This window comes from Polypterus senegalus, chromosome 11, assembly GCF_016835505.1.
Source record: "Polypterus senegalus isolate Bchr_013 chromosome 11, ASM1683550v1, whole genome shotgun sequence".
In the NCBI taxonomy this organism is placed as follows: Eukaryota; Metazoa; Chordata; class Cladistia; order Polypteriformes; family Polypteridae; genus Polypterus; species Polypterus senegalus.
Genome location: NC_053164.1, coordinates 115066829 through 115091375, shown reverse-complemented (window position 1 = coordinate 115091375; position 24547 = coordinate 115066829). Strand labels below are relative to the sequence as shown.

The window sequence follows — 24547 nt, the reverse complement described above, 5'->3', positions numbered from 1 at the left end:
ATCCGTCCATCATTGTTGGAGCATCATGAAGCTTTGAGTAGGTGGAGGTGGCGCAGGCCACCACCACAAAGAAACCGGAAAAAGAAACAGAAAAGAGAGTAGGGGTCAGTACCGATTTTAGAGCCACCATGAATAGTTGTTATGATGAATTGAACATACAGAGTATCAGGATTAAGTTAAATTACGATTAAAATGAAGTTATAAAAGGCCATGTTAAAGTAATGTGTTTTCAGCAGTGTTTTAAATTGCTCTACTGTATCAGCCTGGCGAATTCCTATTGGCAGGCTATTCCAGATTTTAGGTGCATAACAGCAGAAGGCCGCCTCACCACTTCTTTTAAGTTTTGTTCTTGGAATTCTAAGGAGACACTCATTTGAGGATCTGAGGTTACGATTTGGAATATAAGGTGTCAGACATTCCGATATATAAGATGGGGCGAGATTATTTAAGGCTTTATAAACCATAAGCAGAATTTTAAAGTCAATTCTGAATGACACAGGTAACCAGTGTAGTGACATCAAAACTGGAGTAATGTGTTCTGATTTTCTTTTCCTAGTTAGGATTCTAGCAGCTGCATTCTGCACTAGTTGCAAACGATTTATATCTTTTTTGGGTAGTCCTGAGAGGAGTGCGTTACAGTAATCTAGTCGACTGAAAACAAACGCGTGAATTAATTTCTCAGCATCTTTCAGTGATAAAAGAGGTCTAACTTTACTTATGTTTCTTAAGTGAAAAATGCTGTCCTAATGATCTGATTAATATGTGATTTAAAATTCAGATTACAGTCAACAATCACCCCTAAGCTTTTTACCTCCGTCTTGACTTTTAATCCTAATGTATCCAGTTTATTTCTAATAGCCTCATTGTATCCATTATTGCTGATCACTAAAATTTCAGTTTTCTTTATTTAACTTGAGAAAATTACTATTCATCCATTCTGAGATACTAGTCAGACATTGTGTTAGTGAATCAATAGAATCAGGGTCATCAGGTGCTATTGATAAGTACAGCTGTGTGTCATCAGCATAGCTGTGGTAGCTCACGTTGTGCCCTGAGATAATCTGACCTAACGGAAGCATGTAGATTGAGAATAACAGCGGACCCAGGATAGAGCCTTGTGGAACACCATATTGGATATCATGTGTCTTCGAGTTGTAATTCCCACAACTAACAAAATATTTTCTCCCTGTCAGGTAGGATTCAAACCAATTTAAGACACTGCCAGAGAGGCCCACCCATTGACTAAGGCGATTTCTAAGAATGTTGTGATCAATGGTGTCAAATGCAGCACTCAGATCTAAGAGGATGAGAACAGATAAATGGCCTCTATCTGCATTTACCCGCAAGTCATTTACTACTTTAACGAGTGCAGTTTCTGTGCTGTGATTTGTTCTAAAACCTGACTGAAATTTATCAAGAATAGCATGTTTATTTAGGTGGTCATTTAACTGCATTCCTGATCTCTCTCTCCATTATCTTATTTTGTCGAAAATCACCTTGATGTTGGTGTTCATCATTTTCCCATAAAGACATTCATTCATGTATTTCTTTGGATGGTTAAGCAATATCTGGCATACTTGAGCTGCATATTGCCCATAATAGTATACAGGGGGTCCTTGGGTTATGACACAGTTCTGTTCTTACAACAGCGATGTAACCCAAATTTTGGTGTAAGTTGAAACACACTCTAGCCTAAGTCACTTACCAATCTTAACACATGTGCAAAATCATAATCTAGAACATAAAAACACAAAATCTAAGCCACAGAAAAAGGAAAAGGACATAAATATACTGTACTATACACTGTACTGTGGTAACGGAAAAACTGAGTGCAAAAAAAATCCTTACATTTATTCCTTCTCATGTCTCAATTTTTCAAAGTTTTTATGGGAGTGAGCGTTGTAAACTCGAGACGTAACCCGAGGACCCCCTGTACACTTACTTGACTTAAATAAAGGAGAATCACATTTTCTTAGCTTTATTGAGATCTGCATAAGTGAATCAGGAAAGAGAATTAAGAATATATGGAATCCATCTGAACGTGGATTTTACTGGAAGATGAGGATTTAAGTAAAAGAGAACTAGTTTACTGCTTCCTATATGTTGTGCCATTTTGAAATTAAGAGAAAAGAATTGAGTTCAAGAGTGAACATTTGATAGTCCAAGTACTTATAGATTTGGTGCCCATAATAGCAGATTTTGTGTTACCTCCTCTTGTGATAGAGAGCTACTTGTTCAATCAAAATGTATCCAAATAAAGTGGCATGGGTCTGAAGAAGACTGTAGGCCATTGCCTACTGAGAACACAAGCATTTACTTATTATATACAAGCTCCCATGCGGTCCTAATTGAATATGTGTCAGCGTATTTAGGAATAACAGCTTGTATCTATTTAAGACTACACCATTCAGCTACAACATTAAAACTACTGAATGGTAAAGTGAATAACATTGATTACTTCATAACAATCACTCCCTACAAGAGGTAGGATATATTAGGCAGCAAGAGAACAGTTGGTTCTTGAAAGTGAAGTGTTGAAAGGAGGAACAATTAGTAAGTGTAAGGATATGAGTCACTTTGACTTGATGGCTAAATGACTGGGTTAGAGCATCTCTAAAATGGCAGGTATTATGGGGTGTTGCCGGTATGCAGTGGTTAGTGCTTACCAAAAACAGTCCAAGAAAGGACAGCTGATGAACTGGTGACAGGATCATGGGTACCCAAGGTTCACAGATGCGCATGGAGAGCAAAGGCTAGCCCGTCTGATCTGACCCCATGGAAGAGCTACTGTAGCACAAATTGATGAAAAACTTAATGCTGGCCATTAGAAAAGCATGTCCAAGCACACAGTATATGTCAGCTTTCTGCATATTGGGCTGCGTAGCTGGAGACCGGTAAGAATACCTATGCTGATCCATCAGCAAAACCCTCTACAGTGGACTCATGAGCAACAGGTCTGGACCATGGAGTAATGGAAGAAAGCTGCCTGATCTAATGAATCACATTTTCTTTTAGATCATGAGGATGGTCAGATGTACCTGTGTCATTAACTAGAGAAGAAATGGCAGCAGTAGCACTATGGGAAGAAGGCAAGCCGGCAGAGGCAGTGAGATGCTCTGGGCAATGTTCTGCAGGGAAGCCTTGTGTCTTGGCATTCATGTAGATGTTACCTTGACACATACAACCTACCAAAAGATTGTTACAGACCAGGTACACCCCTTCATGGCAGCGGTATTCCCTGATGGCAGTGGTCTCTTTCAGCAGCATAATATGTACTGCCACACTGCAAAATGGAATGCTTTGAGGAATATGACAAAAATTTCAAGGTGTTAACTTGGCCTCCAAATTTGCCAGATCCCTATCCAACTGAGATCTGTGGGGTGTGCTAGAGATGGAAATATGATTAAGGTCCCATGTTGCAACTTAAAGGAGTTACAGGGTCTGCAGATAATGTCCTAGTGCTGGATACCACAGGAAACCTTCAGAGGTCTTGTGGGTTCCATGCCTTGATGGGTCAGAGCTGTTTTGGTGACATTAGGGGGACCAAAACAATATTAGGCAGGTGGTTTTAATGTCATGGCTGATTAATTATATGTTCAGCACATAGTTTCTGTCTGTACAACATGATACCCTGAAAGATATTACAATGTTGCATAAAGTCTACAGTTCAAAACAAAACACAGTGTAGGAAATAAAAGAAATGCTGCCTATGTCTTCTGTTCATTTGTCTCCAATTTCTTCTACAAGAAATAACCTCAGGCTCTTTATACGAAGCCACTGAAGCCAGTTCTCTACTGGAGTTTTGACTGAGTATGTTCAATTAAGCAGTGTCTTGGATCCCAAAGGTTATTATTCATTAAGTTAGATATATTTAAATACATTTATATATTTAACAATTCCAATTCTGAGGCGAGTTGGAATTTCTGACTGTCTCTCGATTTTGTTTCTGATTATTTTTTGGATAGTGTCTACTGGGAATTGTTCTTGTTCACTTAGTTTTAGGGATTTTGTACCGTTTTTTCCTTTAGGTCATCACTATTATTTAACTTTTTTTCTGATCTTTACTTTGTAAAAGGAAACTAATCCACTTATAATTTGGGTTGGTTTAGTTTTAGTTAATTATTTATTTTTTTTATGTGTTTTTTTTTTCTTTTAGGTTTAATGTATTAAAGGTTTTTAAAATCCAAATTTGTTAAATTAAGAATTAATTAGATGTGTAATTAAATTTCACTTATGTTTTCTATTAGCCATTCCTGAATTTGATAATACTTTCCTCAGATTGTTTAACCTTAAGGGGGATGATGATTGTTCTTTTATGTTTAGGGCTTATTTTAAGAATCAGTGTTAGAACATTAGAACAATCTAGAAGGCCATTAAGGCCAACAAAGCACTCCAGTCCTATCCATTTAATTCTTTAAAAAATAACATCAAATTTAGTTTTGAAAGCCCTAAAGTCCTACTGTCTAGCACACTACTTCTTCCATGCGCCTGTGGCTCTCTGTGTAAAGAAAGCTTTACCCTTAACACATTTCCAACTGTGTCCCTGTGTTCATGATGAACTCATTTTAAAGTAACAGCCTTGATCCACTGTATTAATTCCCTTCATAATTTTAAAGACTTCAATTATACTTCTCTTAATCTTCTTCTGCTTAAACTGGAAAGGCTCAACACTTTTAATCTTTCCTCATAACTGTAGCCTTGGAATCAGCCTAGTTTCTCTTTTTTTACTTTTCCCACCTGTTATTTTCTTTTTTGTAGCCTGGATACCAAAACTGTACACAGTATTCCAGGGTGAGGCCTCACCAATGCATTTATAAAGCTTGAGCATAAACTCCTTTGACTTGTACCATACACATTGTGATATATAACCTAACACTGTGTTAGCCTTCTTAATGGCTTCTGTATACTGTTGATAGTGTTGAGTCCACTACAACTCCTAAATTCTTCTCATAAGGTGTACTTTTGATTTTTAAACCCATTATGTATCAAAATATATCTTTAAATTTACATTTACTTACATTAAATTTCACCTGCCCCAAATCTGCTCTGCTTCCTGCTGTGTCTGAGCCAGTTTTTCACCCATCTACACATTACACCCGGAACTCCCACTTTTTTAGTTTGTTGTCTAATCTCTCTTATGTCATCTAATCAAATACTTTCAGAAAGTCAAGATAAATAATATCATATGCTCTATTTTGTTCATATCCTTTTGTTTCTTCCTCATAGAATTCCAGCATGTTAGTAAAACACGACCTCCTGCTTCAGAACCCCTGTTGACTGTTCAGTAAATCTGTTCTTGCCATGTGTTGCTCATTCTTATCCTTAATAATTCCTTCCATTAATTTACCTGTCGGAGTTTGCATGTTCTCTCCGTGTCTGCCTGGGTTACCTCCAGGTACGCCGGTTTCCTCCCACAGTCCAAAGACATGTAGGTTAGGTGATTTGGTGATTCTAAATTGTCCCTAGTGTGTGCTTGGTGTGTGGGTGTGTGAGCGTGCCCTGTAGTGGGCTGGCATCCTCCCCGGGGTTTGTTTCCTGCCTTGTGCCCTGTGTTGGCTGGGATTGGCTCCAGCAGACCCCTGTGACTCTGTAGTTAGGATATAGGGGGTTGGATAATGGATGGATGGAATTTACCTGCCATACACGTTAAGCTTACTGGCCTATAGTTGCTTGTATCTGTCTGGTCACACTTGTTATATAATGAGATAATATTTGCCATTTTCCAGTTTTTCAGAATTTTGCCTGTGCTCAGTGACTTCCTAAAAATATGTGCCAAGGGTGGGTATATGTACTCACTAACCTCTTTAAGAATTCAAGGATAAATATTATCTAGTCATGGAGATTTGTTTGATTTTAGCCTGTTTAATCTGAGCAGTACTTCTCCCTCTACAATTTCTAAATCACTTAGTACCTCCAATCCCTTTTACCTCTGAAAGCCTATCCACTTCCTCAAACATGAAGACCTCTGAAAAATGTAACTTTAGGGCATCTGCTATTTCACTGACTGTATTTTTTAATTCCCCTTTGCTATTTCTGATTCGCTTGAACTCCTCCTTGACTGTTTACTATTAAAATACTGAATGCATCTCTTTGGATCATCTTTCACCTTATTTTCTGTATTCTTTGTTAACTGCCTTTTAGCTTCTCTAATATCCCTCTTAATGGTTGCTCTCATGTTCTCATACACCCTACGATTCACATTGGAGTTATTAGTCTTATACAGCTGTTTTATTCTTTGCAGCTTCTTTTTTCAACTCTTTATTAACTCATTGCAGAGTTTTTTTAAATATCTTACAATTTCCAAATATGATAGATAGATAGATAGATAGATAGATAGATAGATAGATAGATAGATAGATAGATACTTTATTAATCCCTATAGGTATGTAGCTGCCCTACATTACATGTAAAACATTTTTAAACCGATTCCACTGCTCCTTGACTGTCTCCACACTTATCCCAGTATATCCTCCTTAAACTTTGCCATATCTACTCAATCTTTGCCCTACCAAAATTAAATTTAACAGGTTTAGTCTTTGCATCCACAGTCTTTCAAACCACAGACAACTGTATTATATTAAAGTCACTTGACCCCAGTGGTTCAATCACTTCTACACCTTCAATTCTATCTTGATTATTACAAAATACTAAATCCAGACTAGCTTCTCCCCATTTTGGTGCTTTAATATACTGTGTTAAAAAAGGGTCACTGATTACTTCTAAAAATTCCTGCTTTTGTGCTCCACTGTTTGAAAGGTTTTCCCAGTTAATATTTGGGTAGTTAAAGTCCCCCATGACTATAACATCTTCCTGTAAACTTGCCTTTTTAACAATGCTAAAAAGATGTGAATTGAAATTACTGTCTGCATTGGGGAATCTCCTAAAATAAGGTCACTTTCCGTAAAGCTTTCCAGACGAAGCCAGATGTCCTCACTAAGATGGGGCTCATTGTCCATTTGAAGAGGACATTCATTTATGTTCTGTTTGACATAGTTAACAACCCCACTTTCCTTTCTGTTCTGTCTATCCTTCCTAAAAAATGTGTATCCCTCTGTGTTATACTCATCCCTTTTTATTTAGCCAGGTTCCTATTATTGCTATAATATCATAATTGTGCTCCGCTATATACTATATATATAAAACAACTCACTTGTTTTATTTTTGATACTTCTAGTATTAAGGTAAGCTATTTAGTGAGGTTAGGGGTTGATGTTGAAGTGGAGATTTATACACTATAGAGGTAACTGTCTGTAATTTTGGATCTCACTTAACTATTGTTTAAAGTCACAATAGAAAATGTTTGTAATCATATTGTAAGAATGAGACAAGAAAATGTACAGCTTTGGGTGTAATAATTCATCATTCCTTCCATTAATTTAAGCTTACTGGCCTATACAGTAGTTGCCTGAATCTGCCTGATCGCCTTTGTTATATAATGGGAAAATATTTGCCATTTTCCAGTCCTTCAGGATTTCCCCGTTGTGCAGTATTATGCAAAGACACTTAAGTCTCAGGAAAGAAAGGGGTAAAGGCTGCGCTATCAGACCTGGATCCCTCAGCATTGCTCTTGTCCATATGAAGAAGTCCTTAAGGGAGTTGAAAGGGTGGAGTCAGTGAGGGCCAGAGGTGAGGTCAGGTGTCTCTGGGTGGGACCTCATCTCTCCTGGGAATGGGAATGGAAGTCCTTATTTTAGGCAGTTTAACCTTCTCCCCAGTCCCCTGCTTCACATTTAAACTAGTCCCGGTGAGACGCTCACAAAGCTACCGTGTTTGACAATATGTATATGGAGCTGAATTGCATTCTCAGCATTCATTTGGCACTGTGCCTCATCTATGGAATGGGAGGATGGAGGGATGGAGTAATGCAGAAATTGGTTCATGGTCCACAATTACTTTTATTCTCATTTAGAAAATTTGATTTATTGGTTTTCAGTGAATGTTTAACAAAAATACAATGTCACTCCTTAAGGTGTGCTGTCTGCACAATTTAGTCAGCTATATTTTCTTTGTATTTTTTACTTCACAGTGATTGTCATTAATACTTAAAAGCATGTTTAAAAATTTAAAATAAAATCTTGTGGAATGTATGGTACACCAACAGTATTATTTAAAGCCCATTTCAGTTTTGAAAGTAAAGTTTTGATCAGCTCAAGATTTAGTAGGTTTGCACCTCCTGTGGCATCACTTCCAAGAGAATCTGTAGCTTCTTAGTGAGGATGTCTGCAAAAAAATAAAACCAACATGTCACACTTCTTACCTAGTGAAAAGCCATTCACCACAACTTCTCTGTTTTCTATATTGAAATGAGCTAATCTTCAGGTACAAATTAAAAACTATTTAAAGAGATGACTGAACAAAAACAAGGCTTTTAAAAATAAATACTAATACGTAAGTCTAGAAAGATTGCTAATATACAGCTTTCAGCACACAAAACTAAGTAACCCAATATAAGTGCCTATTATTCAGTTATTATACTATAATTACACAATTCATCTCAGGGATTTCAGACTGCCCTTCCAATTACTTAAGTACTTGTACACATCCACCATTGATAGTATCCTGAAAGGAAGTATTACTGCCTGGTTTGGGATCAACACACAATAGGCCTGCATAGCTCTATAGAGAGTGGAGCAATCATCTGAACGCATCAGTGGGTGTGCACTCTGTAACCCTAACCCTATTTCATTGTCAGAATCTGATTTTTCATTTCAGGGCTATTAGAAATGAATATATCTCTTGGGATGATCAGGGACCAACAGCGGATGGAATGCTAGCTTACTGCATGCTCACATGGGGCCAGTTTAGAGATTCCAAGAAACCCTAGTATATCACATACACACACACACTATCGATTTATGATTTTGGTATGTGGAAAGAAACTAACATACTAGAAGACAACTCATTTGAACATAGCGAGAACATGCAAATGCCACATACTCAGTGACCGGGAGATGAATTCAACCAATGTGCTCAAAATAGTGTGGCAACAATTCTAACTCTGTACCACTGTACTGCCTACAACACAGTAGTCATTATTCATAACCTCATATTAGGCTGTAGCTTCATTTGAGACAAGACTGCTGCACATTTTTGCTAAGGACTTTGATATTTATGGATGGAATAGGAGATGGTCTGAATTTTGAAATACAGAAAGCCCTGTTTCCACTTACGAAAAGCTCTGATGACGCATAAAGGTAGTCTCTGCTTCTTAACCACAAGGAAATAAACTGGGATACCAGTCAGAGTGAGGGCAAAGCTGATGCCTGTGTTGACTGGATCAGAGTAAAGGGACATCCCCACAATGAAAAAGCATACAACGGTGAATACAGCAGGGACGAATAGATATACCTGTGCAAGAAGAGAGAGAGAGAAAATATTAGCAGCATCCAGAAACACTGCCCTAATTCATTTAAATTTCAGCTGAACTATTAATGAATAATTCTTCATCTTCAATAGCTAAGTTTGCAGAACCACAAAGAACCTGTTTGAGAATACCTGAATAACTTATCCATGGAAGTTAATGCGGGTGATATAGTGGCTAGTGTTGCTGAATTAAAGATACAGAGATTCTGCTTTCATTCCCCACCCAGACACTCCCTGTGTGCAGTTTGTACATTTTTCCCCAGTTAGTATTATTTTTCTTCTATGTGATCCATCTTTCCTCCCACAGGAAAAATACATGATTGTCTGATGAACTGGTAACTTTAAAATTGGCCCAATATGAATTTGCATGTTTTGAGTGTGCAATGTAATGGACTGATAACTCATGCCGGGTTGGTGCTAGAATAGATGCTGACTCTGCATAGCCGTGAACAACAATAGACAATTGATGAAAAGTGTTGACCACTGAGGCTTGGTGAGTCTGTTATGGGGATTGACAGAGGGTCACATTGGTGGAGGGGCTATGATGTGGGTAATTAATCATGCAATTTCTATTCCCCTCTCCAGAATAGAGGACTAGTACCAGGAGGAAGAATGGTGTCTTCTCAATAGGAATAAAAATCCATGAAGCAAGACATGGCCATCATTTGACCCACTGACCTCAGAGACAGACATTCCATTACAGCTGGATTTTTATACATACTTGGTGTCAAGGGTCATCCTTACACCCCCATTTATTTTCAGAAGAAATTTTACTTTATACCTAATACATGGAATTTCATGGTTGGAACTCTTTCTGACATCTCTCTATTCATTCCGGTTTACAACAGAAGAAACACATAGCAAAACTGATTCATACTTTAAATCCATTTTGTTTAACCAGCTCAGCCTAATGCAAGGCTTTTACAAAGATATAACCTATCGAGGTGACATTGGATGCAAAGCAAGAATCAATCCTGGAAGGGGGAGCTGGACATGTTTATATAAACAAGAGGCCATTGTAGGGTCACGAGATAGCAAGACATCAGCATGTTTGAGATATGCAAAGAAAGCAGAGTAGCCAAGGAAAAACAATGTGGATACTAAAAGAACATGCAAAGTCAACACAGAGAGTCAATTTGAAGGAATTTTAACTCTGTCTTTGGAGCTGAGAGGCAATCACAGTGCTTCCTTCAAAAATGTACTCATTAACTTTATCCTCACATGAAACAACACTTTCAGAAAGTAATTTTCACCTAAGGCTCTAAACAAACACCGCCCTGTGGTATAGCAGGTCCACGGCTTAGAAGAAAAGGGCAGTTTCTATATAAATCATCACAGCACTCTTGGCTTATAGAGGTGGTGTGGTAGTGTGGCGGATAGAAAGTCTCGGATGAGACGTGGTGCATGTGTTTCCTCGCTTAAGTGCACAGGTGAGGAATCATCCATATCCGTAACTGATACTAATCGTTGCATGTGTGCCACGTCTCCATTATAAATAGGAGAAGTGCGAGTCTGTAGGAAAAGAGAAGAAAGACTGGAAAAAATGAGAGAAAACAGAGGACAGAGGTTAAAAAGGAGAAAAGGCAGGAAGCGAAGGAGCTGGTGTGAGCGAGAGAACTAGAGCAGGCTCATTGTAGAAGGACAGGTAGCTGGGAGAAGTGAGCCCTAGCAGGGTGTTTGGCTGGCACCCGGGGGCAGCTGGATTGGGTCACTCCTGCTGAGTTTTGCAGAGGAGCAGGAGTGACCACGATCTAAGACGCCTTGCCGCATAAGACCGGGAAGGCAGCAGGAGTCAGAGATTTGGGATCAGAACCCCAGCGTGAGCACCCTAGCCATTGGTTGAACCCAAGTCTCAGTCCAGGAAAAGTGCCATACAGAGCCAGAGGACGGAAGGCATCCGGATGTGGAGAAGGTCAGCTGTAGGTAGGGCAACCTCTCTGTTGCAGAGCCTGGAATGGCGAAGCAGGGGAGGCGCCAGCTAAAGAAGGCACCGGGTTTTAAAAGATTACAGTTTCCAGCCCTTATTATTGTTTTAACCTCGGTTTTAAAGGATTTATTTATTGGATTTTAACCTCCACCTTTTCACTGTTTTTTAAAGGATTATTTATTTAATGACTCTTTGATTGCATTGCACTATTTGAACACTGGTTTTGTTGTTTGTAATAAAAGCACTTTTGCGCCTTTCACCCTTGCTTTGTTGGTGTCCTCATTGTCCAGTTCATCTGGTTGCATTACCGACGGTGTTGGGTTCAAGAGCTCCCAAAAAGGAAGAGAGAGTATGGAGCAAGAACCCGCATTGTTACATGCCCATGTAAATAATTCAAGAAGTCGGGACGATACATGACTGTGGGAGGATCTGATAGTGTTAGGTAAGTGTTGCTCCCAGAATTGTCATTTCAGAATATTTATTTACGTCCTGAGGTCAACTTGGTCCCTAATATCACAAAACAGGCACTGCTAAAAAAGGCTTGTAAAACCCCATAAAGAAAAAAAAAAACTTCCTTCATAATTTATGAAAGCATACGGCGGTGTAAGAATAGGAAAATGGTGAGAAAGGAATTCAGTATAACAAAGGCTCAGGAAACCACCGTCACAGTATAACGAAAATAGCAAGGAGCGAAACCAATGCCAATGGTCGAGAGAGTACCTTCCTGTAGCAGGCTATGGAAAACATAGAAATATATAGATAGACGCTGCATTCACTGTGTTGCCCTTTCGACACGATAAGTCAGCGCATCCGCACTATTGCGAGTGGTAAAAGTGCCATTTAAACTAATACAGGTAGATGTGGAAACTGGGATTTCTGATGAAAAAACAATAATGTTTTAAGCAATATCGTTTACATGCAACAGATTTTGGCGAATCGTTTACATGCAACTATTTATATACATTTATACACTAATAATGGCAATTATTAAATAATAATAATATTAATAATAATAATAATGATTATAATTATTATTATTATTATTAAATAATTCCTCCTGTATAAGTAACATTTCTCGGACTGCTTTCTTCCATCTCCGAAACATTTCTAGACTTCATCCTGTTCTTACGCAACACAGTACTAAAGTATTAGTTAATGCCTGAGTCACCTCACATATAGATTACTGTGATGCTATTCTATCTGTCATCCCACAAAAACGTATCCATCGCTTACAATTTATTCAAAATTCTGCTGCCAGGATAATAACCTGCTGTTCTAAATCCACTGAACATAATACACCTATTCTCTCTCAACTTCACTGGCTCCCTGTTAACTACAGAATACAATACTAAATACCGCTCTTAACATTTAAAGCTCTCCACAACCTCACTGATCTCCTACAGACTGACACTCCTCTTGCTCACTCAGATCCTCATCTGCAGCTGTACTTTCTGTACCACACATCAAACTCTGTGCTATGGGAGCTCGAGCGTCTGTCGTAGTGCTCCTCAACTCGGGAATTTTCTTCTCTCTCATATACATTAGCTCGATTCAATAACACATTTTAAAACTACCCTCAAAACTTATCTTTTCAAACTGGCATACCAATTGTGAATTTTGCACTGTTACTGCCAGTTATCTTTGTTTGTTTGCTAATTATTGCAGTTTGATCGGAGGACGAGGAAGAAGGATTAGAGATGGCGGGCGGGGCTCTGTCGTGCGTTCCCCATGACACGGGAGGGGGTTAGAGTTGATGGGTGGGGCTCTGTCGTACGTATCCCATGGTCTTAGAGTTGGTGCTCGTGGCTCTCTGTCTTGCATGCACTGTCTATCTTGCTTGCACTCACTGTCTTGCATGCCCTTAGAGAATTATATACAGTGCATCCGGAAAGTATTCACAGCGCATCACTTTTTCCACATTTTGTTATGTTACAGCCTTATTCCAAAATGGAATAAATGTATTTTTTTCCTCCGAATTCTACACACAACACCCCATAATGACAACATGAAAAAAGTTTACTTGAGATTTTTGCAAATTTATTAAAAATAAAAAAATTGAGAAAGCACATGTACATAAGTATTCACAGCCTTTGCCATGAAGCTCAAAATTGAGCTCAAGTGCATCTGGTTTTCCCTGATCATACTTGAGATGTTTCTGCAGCTTAATTGGAGTCCACCTGTGGTAAATTCAGTTGATTGGACATGATTTGGAAAGGCACACACCTGTCTATATAAGGTCCCACAGTTGACAGTACATGTCAGAGCACAAACCAAGCATGATGTCAAAGGAATTGTCTGTAGACTTCCGAGGCAGGATTGTCTTGAGGCACAAATCTGGGGAAGGTTACAGAAAAATTTCTGCTGCTTTGAAGGTCCCAATGAGCACAGTGGCCTCCATCATCCATAAGTGTAAGAAGTTCGAAACCACCAGGACTCTTCCTAGAGCTGGCCGGCCATCTAAACTGCGCGATCAGGGGAGAAGGGCCTTAGTCAGGGAGGTGACCAAGAACCTGATGGTCACTCTGTCAGATCTCCAGAGGTCCTCTGTGGAGAAAGGAGAACCTTCCAGAAGGACAACCATCTCTGCAGCAATCCACCAATCAGGCCTGTATGGTAGAGTGGCCAGATGGAAGCCACTCCTTAGTAAAAGGCACATGGCAACCCGCCTGGAGTTTGCTAAAAGGCACCTGAAGGACTCTCAGACCATAAGAAACAAAATTCTCTGGTCTGATGAGACAAAGATTGAACTCTTTGGTGTGAATGCCAGGCGTTACGTTTGGAGGAAACCAGGAACCACTCATCACCAGGCCAATACCATCCCTACAGTGAAGCATGGTGGTGGTAGCATCATGCTGTGGGGATGTTTTTCAGTGGCTGGAACTGGGAGACTAGTCAGGATAAAGGGAAAGATGACTGCAGCAATGTACAGAGACATACTGGATGAAAACCTGCTCCAGAGCGCTCTTGACCTCAGACTAGGGCGACGGTTCATCTTTCAGCAGGACAACGACCCTAAGCACACAGCCAAGATATCAAAGGAGTGGCTTCAGGACAACTCTGTGAATGTCCTTGAGTGGCCCAGCCAGAGCCCAGACTTGAATCTGATTGAACATCTCTGGAGAGATCTTAAAATGGCTGTGCACCGACACTTCCCATCCAACCTGATGGTGCTTGAGAGGTGCTGCAAAGAGGAATGGGTGAAACTGGCCAAGGATAGGTGTGCCAAGCTTGTGGCATCATATTCAAAAAGACTTGAGGCTGTAATTGCTGCCAAAGGTGCATCAACAAAGTATTGAGCAAAGGCTGTGAATACTTATGTACATGTGATTTCTCAGGTTTTTTTTTTTTTAATAAATTTGCAAAAACCTCAAGTAAACGTTTGTCACGTTGTCATTATTGGGTGTTGTGTATAGAATTCTGAGGAAAAAAATGAATTTAATCCGTTTTGGAATAAGGCTGTAACATGTGGAAAAAGTGGTGCACTGTGAATACTTTCTGGATGCACTGTATAGAGATAATTTAAATTACTAAGGTAAAAACATTATTAAATCCTGTGATATTATTTGTTTGTGCATACAGTTGCTTATTTTGTGATGCCAGAAGCTAACCTTAAAGATGATTGGTTGAAGTGTAATGTGTGATAAGAATACACAAAAGACATCATAAAGGTTTGAGGCATCCACCCGTATATTGTTTTTCCAAGCTGGAAAAGTTTATGTTTTGAAGCGCAAAGTGCATAGAACAGAGTCCATAACAGAACTGGTAACAATAGCCCAAGATGGAGGCTTTAAAGGCTTGTAGAGGAAATGATGTCAATCAAAATGGCCAGAACGAGAAGTGACGTCAGTAAAGGGGCCGGCCTTCGGAAGTGACATCAGCACAGAGGCCGGCTTCGGAAGTGATGTCTTGCAGGATTTCCTGGGAAAAGTCTGTAGGGAACTGAGAAAGACAGTGCACTCCGCCGCCACCGGTCGGATGTTTTATTACAATTACTCAGACCCTTTAGCTGCCTCCTACTCGCACGTGTGTGACAAATGGTTGCCCTGTAATTCATCCAAATATTAAACCTAATGATATTAGATGCACCAGGTACACTATAGGAAAGTGTAACAAAAAGTAACACTGAAGTAGAAGTAAACTGAACAATTCTCATTTCGCTTCAAGGTCAAAATGAACAAAGCTACTGTGACAAGTCACCTTCTTCTGTAACACTTCTTCCCAAGCAGGCCCCCAGACTGATATCTACTTCATTATGTTGACCTCTTTAGTCACTTTGGATAAAAGTGTCTGCTAAGCAAATACAGTGCCCTCCATAATGTCTGGGGCAAAAACACATTTTTACTTGATTACCCCCTCTGCTTTACAATTTAAAATGACAAATCAAACATCTTATACATGATTAAAGTGCACATTGTAGACTTTTATTTAAAGGTATTTGCATACACTTCAGTCACACATTTCAGAACATCACAATGTTTGAATATAGCAATGGTCGATATATTAAAGCAATCATATTTACTGTATGTACTAATTTAGTCCCTCACATGTAATGACTGTTTGAAGTCTGCAGATTCATAGATAACACCGGGTGCGGAGTGTGTTCTCTGGTGGTGCTCTGTCAAGCCTCTAATGCAACCATCTTCAGCTCCTGCTTGTTTTGTAGAACTAAATTAGTACTAAATTTGACTGCTTTAATATACCAACCATTGCTATAACATTATGGTGCTCTGAAATGGGGGGAATCAGGTAGAAAATGTGTTGTGATTTCTACCTGGTGTGGCTGAAGTGTATGCAAATACCCCTAAATTAAAGTCCACACTGTGCACTTTAATTACGTCTGAATGTTTGATAATTTTAATTTCAAATGGTGGAGGAGAGTGTTAATTCAGGGAAAAATATATCTTTTTCCTAAACATTATGGAGGACACTAAATGTAAGTAGACCTGTGATTATATGAACAAATCCTGCAATTTAAAATGATTGATGGAGCTGCTGCTTGTGGTGTTATGGGTCCACAGCTCGTTGAGCAAAAGGCCATTCATTTTAAATAGATAATCACCGCACCCGAGGCGGCTTCGTGAGGGGCGTTGTTAGCGAGCAGCGGGGCGTCGTCGATGTGGGCGTTTCTCACCGTGTGCACAGGTGAGGAACTGCCCACATTCGTGATTGCTCCCGTGGCTAATGCTACAGCTGTAATGGCCCCTCACGTTTTAAAAAGAAGCGCGAGTCGGTTGTGGGGGGAGAGAAAGAAACGTTCGCGGTAAAAAAATGGAGAGAGGAGAAAGGAGATGAGTAAAGAGGACGGAGGTTACAGGGAGCGAGGAAGCATGCGGTGCAAGAGAGACGGACAGGCGGTGTGTGCGTCTGGTGAGCGCGATCGAGCGCTCGTGGGCAGCTGTATGGAAGCTGGGTGTTAGGCCAACACCTAGACGTTTGAGTTGAGGTTGCTCCCGCTGAGTGAGCAGGTAGCGGGAGTGCCTAGAGGAAAGCGACGAGCCGCAGAAGGCCGTGGAAAGGCAGCGGAAGTCGGGAGGCTTGGTGGTGGAGTCCCTAATGTGAGCGTCCTGGCTATTGGGGTAATCAAGTCTCGGGGACTGGGATGAGTGCCAGACCGAAGCCAGGGATCGGGAGGTCTCCAGTCTCGGGTGTGTTGTAGGAGGGCAGCTGCAGAGAGCGTCTTGCCTGCTGCTTGGCCCAAACGGGATAAGCAGGTGAGACGCTAACAGAAGAGCACCGGATTTGTTGTTGGTTTTTAAGACTGCTTCCTAAAAGAAGATTTTAACCTCTCGTTTTTAAGGATGTGTTTTTTTTCTATTTATTGATTTTTAACCTCCACGTGTTCTTTTTATGGATTATTTATTTAATGAACTGTGAAGAACTGCACTATTTATTTGAACACTGTTGTTGTTGGTGGTTTTAAATAAAAGCACTACTCATTTTTGCACCACCCCTTGCTCAAGTGTTTATTTGCCTCCACTGACTAGCTCACTCGGTAACATTATCGACGGTGTTGGGTTCATGTGCTTCCAACAGCAAAGGGAGTGTGGAGCCAGAACCCACATCGTCACACTGCTATAAGCATAATAATAAAAAACTGTTGTTAAGAAACACTGGAAAAAGAAACCACATAAATTGTATATCTTTTGTGATATAATTTGGGTGTCAGCGAGACCCAAACCCCAACACAAACACACCTTCACAGTCCTGGGTGAAAATAATGGAAGGTTTTATTATAAATACCTCTAAAATTTACATAAGCACAATCACAAACACAGGTCTTCCTCCCCACAATACTTTCCTTGTCCCTTCCACACTGCCCTCCTCCACTCAAGCGTTGCTCCACTACCTCCCAGCTCTGACTCTCCTGGATAATGGAGTGTGGTCCCTTTTATTACAGACTCGGGAGTACTTCTGGTGACAGGGCGATGAAGGCACTTCTGGGTCGAATGGAAATCAATTAAAATAGGGAGCTTGTCTCCCTGCAGCACCCTCTCGTGGCACCCAGTGATTCCAGCAGGGCTGCTTTGCCAGACTACATCTTCCAACATGCCCTTCTGGTTTCCTACTATGCACCGACTTCCGAGGCTGCTGCCATCTATTGTGCTCAGGGAATAAAAAGCATCCAGCGACGTCTTTCTTTTCCAATGGGGTCTCTGCTCATCTCTTTTGGTTCTTCCCTCTGGGTCTGATCCCTTCTTTCTTCCCAGCCAGGATGCCTATATGCTTGTTGGGAACCTCCTGTCCGGGTAAGAAACCATCCCCTCTTCTGGCCAGGATGCCCGTCCAACCCATGTGGAAGCTACACTCTCTGTACTATACAGAATATAGGGCTGTTGGTATAATACATATAAGACTGATGTTTTGCCTTTTAAAACAATTTGGTAGTAAATCAAATGCATATTTATTACCCTTCTTTAGTTGCCGAAAATCAAAAAGGAGCTGGAAATAAGGACAAATTTAGGAGGAATTCAGAAGTTTTATCTTTTGCCCTATGATTCAATAGTAAGGAGATCTGGTAACATCAGCATGTGTGTTAATTTGAAGATGGTCAAGAAAGCAAGTGAGCAGGAAACAATTACTCTACCCACATTGACATTGCTGCTCTCGAAGCTGCAGCTAATTTCTTAGACACAGTAATGGGTCTGGATCATTTGGCACCCTTAACACCCCTGCTCCTTTCATAGACACAAACTCTACTCTGTGGCATCAGCATCCTGTTTAAAATTCTATGAGAACAAACACAATTACGAAGTGCAGTAACATGCTTCCCCCACTAGACAGCAGTGTCTGTGTTCTTATATCTTATAATAAATAAAATAAATAAATAACATTAATACAGCATTAAAACAGGAAAATATGGCACACTGTTTTTTTTCTGCTTTTAATTACATTACTACAGAATGTCATTATGTACATCAAGCTTTCATGTTAAAAAAGAAACATTACATTAGAGTTAAATTAGCTATAAAGATGCCTATAGAAATCAAAGTGAAAACTGAGTTTTACTTCTGACAAATTGATGTAAATAAACGGAAGAGCATCATGTAGCCAGCTTTACAGCCTTGCCTTTTTACTGTAGACTGCTGACAACATTTAAGGAGAAAATTCAGGCATATGAGGATATGTAACATTAGATAATGACACCATGCTCTGATCCTACCCTCTTTCCGCACTACTGTTACTAAACCCAAAACCTAACATAATATTATGAATATTTCCTTCTTGTAAAGTTGTACAGTTTGGGACTGTATTTCTTTCTCCCATTTTTTACTCTTGTTATTCCCTGGATTTATTCCAAGATTTTGCTATTTTTATATTTATTAGTTAAGCCAGCTCTTTATTTCAAGTTAGAGTAAATTCTCTAGTTATTCATTTTCTTCCATTGCTACAAAGTTTTTTTTTTTTTATGTTGTTGCTTTAGTTCTGAATAACCTAATTGTTTGAAAATTGGTTTCAGTTACTTTTTGTTTGTTTAACAGATATTTAGTAATAGCTATTACCAATAATTTTAATAATTATTATAAAGAAAATGAAAAACTTATTTGGGTGGAGGCAGGCTTTGTTTGTTTTTGTTTTCCTTCTGAGAGAATTACAGCATAGATGTGTAACCTGATGTAAATGTCTAACCATATAAAATAACAAATCAACACGAGGATGTTAATTATTATTATGCTCCCTGAAGGCATATTTGGCAATGGACGTCCTGCAAGACGTCACTTCCGAAGCCGGCCTCTGTGCTGATGTCACTTTCGAAGGCCGGCCCCTTTACTGACGTCACTTCTCGTTCTGGCCATTTTGATTGACATCATTTCCTCTACAAGCCTTTAAAGCCTCCATCTTGGGCTATTACCAGTTCTGTTGTGGACTCTGTTCTATACACTTTGCGCTTCAAAACATAAACTTTTCTAGCATGTCAATCTGAGGCTCTATTTGCATTAATGTAAATGACCTTTGGAGTGTAGTTGCAAACTTGGTGAATGTTAAGCTTAGACATTTCATATTCATCAAAAAAACTGGCAGTAGCTTTAGAATTAAACAGCAAAAGTGGACACATTACTATGCAAATAACTATAAGACTGACTGCAGTAAATGTTAATATTTGTTAATTTCCCAATATCTAGAAGACTGCTTACACAGCTGGATATCATGATGTCAGTGTAAATGGAGTTGCCGGTGAATATCTGAATGCAGCAATGAACTGATTTTCCATCTAATGTTAATAAATGCCTTTCATTTGATGTTGCTGGTGTCACACACATACACATGGGAGACAGCTAAAGGGCTCAAATGAAGGGAATTCCACGCCAGGCTAGGGGGTGGCAGAGTAAAATAATCCTTTCTCTGTTATTCCTGCAGATCAAACATTTAAAATTCTGCCTGGGTCCGACAACATCACTTCCAATTCTGGGTCAGATGACCTCACTTCCCCTGACTAACTTAAAACCTCGCCATCTTTCCTCTGTTAATCAGTTCTGTTTTGGACTCAATCTGTACGTAACTGCACAACCTATTTTCTCTTTTTGCAGCCAAATCTCAAGTATACGGGTAGCTGCCCCAAACCTTTTTGTGCGTGTCAAGGCTGATTATTTCACACTGGGCTAAGCTCTGTCTTTCTACAGCCAAGTAATTTGTTCAATGATATCTAAGGTCCTAAGGAAGACCAAAGTTTCAAAGTGAAATAATTGTACTCACTAATCATGGTTCTGGAAAGTGGCTACATAATGCATATTGATAAGCCCATGCAGGTTAATGTGCTTTGAACACATGACAATAATAACCCCATTGACCTAGAAATAAAAAAAGAACAATAACTAACATTTAAACTGTAGCAAATGTCTCAAATGTCTCATAAGATTCCATAACAGGTTAATAGCTCATTCCACACTGGCCCTGTGTGAGTGTTGCTGTGTGTGTGTTCTGCACTGGGCTGGCATTCTTCATACAGTTGTTTCCTGCTTTCCAGCCTGATGATGTCTGAATTCGATTAAGCAGATTCGAGAATGTTAATTACATTCTACCACTGTATAAAAATTTAAATCCTACTTGATTACCAGACCGAATTGAGTTTCATAATTATAAAATCTTTGACACACTTAGAAATCTGTTTCCTTGCCCATTCATAGTACTAACTGGTAAAAAGCAAGTTTATGAAAGTACTCAAATTCAATAACCTAGACAGAAGTAAGGAGCTGCAGTCTCACATTCTGTGATAGAATGACATTCTGTACAGCAGACAGAGGTGCTTGATTTCAGATTTACACAATTAAAATTATTTATTAATTAATTTATGGACTTACACTCCGTAGTCTCTATAGGTTTAGCTCTTGACTTTTAGTTATTATTTAATTATTTTAAATAAGCAAATTCAAAAAGTTATTAGATTGATATTTATATGCTTAATGAATATGCCTAAGCAGTCATTAAATAGCATCGTGAAACCTGGTGAGGCCATGAGACACAGGACACCATAAATAGGCGAGTTGCCCTCTTAATTTTAACAATCCTACAGGATTCATTTTTGTGAATGTTTAATTACCATTGTAAGAGCCATTTGCTAGTTATCTAAGTTATATTAAATGTTTGCCTGTATATTAGTGCATAGTCTATGGGAGGTTTTTATAATCCCCACAAGGTGAATTGAATTGGTATATTCTAACTATTTCTTGTCCCTCTGACCACAGATTAGTGTCAGTTATTGACCTGCCTTTCCGTAGGTAAGGCAACAAGCCATGCTTTAATGTACTCAGTTGTATGTGCAGAGCCATATATTTAGAGCATACTGAATGTGAAATAAAGCATAGTGAAATAATTCATCCTTAAGTATAGAAACAACTGAAGTTTAACAAGACAAAACATTTTTCCTTTTTTTTTGCCTTTTATTCTACGTATGTAACAACTTTTCTCTATTTTTGTGTGGACTGTTTTCTTGAATTTTCACTAAACCTTATTATTTTTTTTCTTTTTTCTTTTTTTTTTCTTTTTATATTTTATTTTATTAAAATCAAAAAACATTCCATACATGCAAGTCATGTTTAACAAAACTGGTTTGAAACAAATCGAACCCCACCCATGAGAAAGAGAGCAAAGTCAGCAGAGTAGCACTTTAATAATAGTGAAAATATGTAAATAAATAAAAATAGATAGAATAGAAATAGAGAGGAGAGAATCTGCTTCCTCAATTTAAATGTTTATTCTAAAATGGTATTGATTAGATCCTTTAAGTCAGAATTCGATTTTTTCCAATTTTTAGATAATATATAATATCAGTTATTCACTGACTTAAAAGAGGTGAGTTAAATATTCGGGATTAAATCACTTAGCGATCTGTACATACTGTAGATAACGTCTTTGTATCCTATAAACAATTACACTCCAAATTTAACTTTCCAGCAACACATTTCTTTCACTACCTTCAAATTAGAAACTTTGTTAAACAAAACCTGCCCAATTTTCCTCACCAAGATAAGACTATGTGCCAATAATGTAGTAAATTGAATGGATTTTAGGAGGCCCAGGCCCCTCATGGACCCTGTGATCATCAGAGGTGACTGTGTGCAGAGGGTGCAGACCTATGAATATCTGGGAGTGCAGCTGGATGACAAATTGGACTGGACTGCCAATACTGATGCTCAATGTAAGAAAGGTCAGAGCAGACTATACTTTCTGAGAAGGTTGGCATCCTTCAACATCTGCAGTAAGATGCTGCAGATGTTCTACCAGACGGTTGTGGCGAGTGCCCTCTTCTATGCGGTGGTGTGTTGGAGAGCCAGCATAAAGATGAATGACACCACACGCCTGGACAAACTTGTTAAGAAGGCAGGCTGTATTGTAGGAATGAAGTTGGACAGTTTAACATCTGTAGCAGAGCGACGGGCACTAAGCAAACTCCTGTCAATCATGAAGAATCCACTGCATCCACTGAACAGTGTCATCTCCAGACAGAGGAGTAGCTTCAGTGACAGACTTTTGTCACTGTCCTGCTCCACTGACAGACTAAAGAGATCGTTCCTCCCCCACACTATGCAACTCTTCAATTCCACCCGGGGGAGTAAATGCTAACATTACTCAAAATTATTGTCTGCTTTTACATGCATTTTTATTACTATTTAATTTATTTATTTTTTTTTTTGTATCAGTGTACTGCTGCTGGATTATGTGAATTTCCCCTTGGGATTAATAAAGTATCTATCTATCTATCTATCTATCTATCTATCTATCTATCTATCTATCTATCTATCTATCTATCTATCTATCTATCTATCTATCTATCTATCTATCTATCTATCTATCTATCTATCTATCTAAAGGCAATCACAGTTTGCTTGTCCTTCTCCACTTTAAACCCATCTGGAAGAACACCAAACACAGCTGTTAATGGGTTAAGAGGGATTGTGACATCAAGGCTGTCTGAAAGGCGTTTAAAGATTTTGGTCCAGAATGATGTTAATTTGGTGCAGGCCCAAAACATGTGACCCAGTGAGGCTGGAACTTGATTGCAGCATTCACAGGTTGGATATTGCCCTGGAAACATTTCAGATAATTTTAAACGAGAGAGATGCACTCAATATATAATTTTAAGTTGAATAATTGTATGCTTTGCGTATATGGAGCTCGAGTGAATTCTGTGCATTGCTACATTCAATTCCTTCTCTGAGATGTTGAGTGAGAGATCATTTTCCCACTGTACTCTGGGATCTTTGAAAGAGAGGGACTTTAAAATATTTTTATATATTACAGAAACACTGTTTGAGTCCTCAAGACTAATCGATATTTCAGTCAGTCAGTCATTTTCCAATCCGCTATATCCTAACACAGGGTAACGGGGGACTGCTGGAGCCAATCCCAGCCAGCACAGGGTGCAAGGCAGGAACAAAACCCGGGCAGGGTGCCAGCCCACCACAGGGCACACACACATACCCACACACCAAGCACAATTTAGGATCTCCAATGCACCTAACCTGCATGTCTTTGAACTGTGAGAGGAAACCAGAGTACCAGGAGGAAACCCACGCAGACACGGGGAGAACATGCAAACTCCACGCAGGAAGGACTCAGGAAGCGAACTCAGGTCTCCTTACTGCGAGGCAGCAGCACTACCATTGCGCCACCGTGCCACCCCAATATTTCACTAAACCTTTTTAAAAGGAACCTTTTTAGACTGAGAGGTTTCTTTTGGCATGCTTCTGACCCATGCTTGATCCTACCTTACTTACTAGCAGCTACAACCATCTATAATGAGTGTTAAAAAATTCAAAGCAAGACTAACATTGTTGCTTCAGTATACAGTAGGTCTTTTGTCTGTGTTTATACATAAGGATACAAAACTAATTTCTCTGTAGAGAATTTTAAATTTTTTCCTGTACCAAAGTTGCCTGAATAAGGGGCCCAAGCTGCCTCAAAACTTGAATATTGTTATCTGTTTAGTAAGCCAATAAAAGGTGTCATTTTGCTTGACTTCTTATTGGTTAAGATGGTACAACACCCTACTACTACAAAATGTCTCCTTGAAAGATTCAACTGCTTAGTCAGGACTGATCAGCTGAAAAGACATTTTGCACCCTGGGCTGTACTCGAATATGCTCTGAAATCAATAAAGTTATGCCTGACAAGGTATGTTACTGAACCAATAAATTAGGAACTGCTTTCCAAAACAATTTATCTTCCATTCACATTTCTTATAAGCATCTTTCTTAATGTTAGTTAATTAAACTATAACTGACTTACAGTAAGTAAGGGACCTACTGGCAGCAGTCTGGA

The 24547-nt window shown here is 39.2% G+C and overlaps 1 protein-coding gene across 1 annotated transcript in view; it reads right to left on the bottom strand.

Annotated features, from left to right (window-relative positions):
* Nucleotides 1–7122: 7122 nt before the first annotated feature.
* The window catches only part of LOC120539459 (cystine/glutamate transporter-like), a 70981-nt gene continuing 53556 nt past the window's right edge, over nucleotides 7123–24547 (bottom strand). The window contains exons 11-12 of the mRNA XM_039769532.1: nucleotides 9171–9348; nucleotides 7123–8220 (exon numbers count right to left, since the gene is read on the bottom strand). Of these exons, the coding sequence (XP_039625466.1) occupies nucleotides 8156–8220; nucleotides 9171–9348 (243 nt within the window). The 3' untranslated portion in view covers nucleotides 7123–8155. The remainder of the gene's footprint in view (nucleotides 8221–9170; nucleotides 9349–24547) is intronic.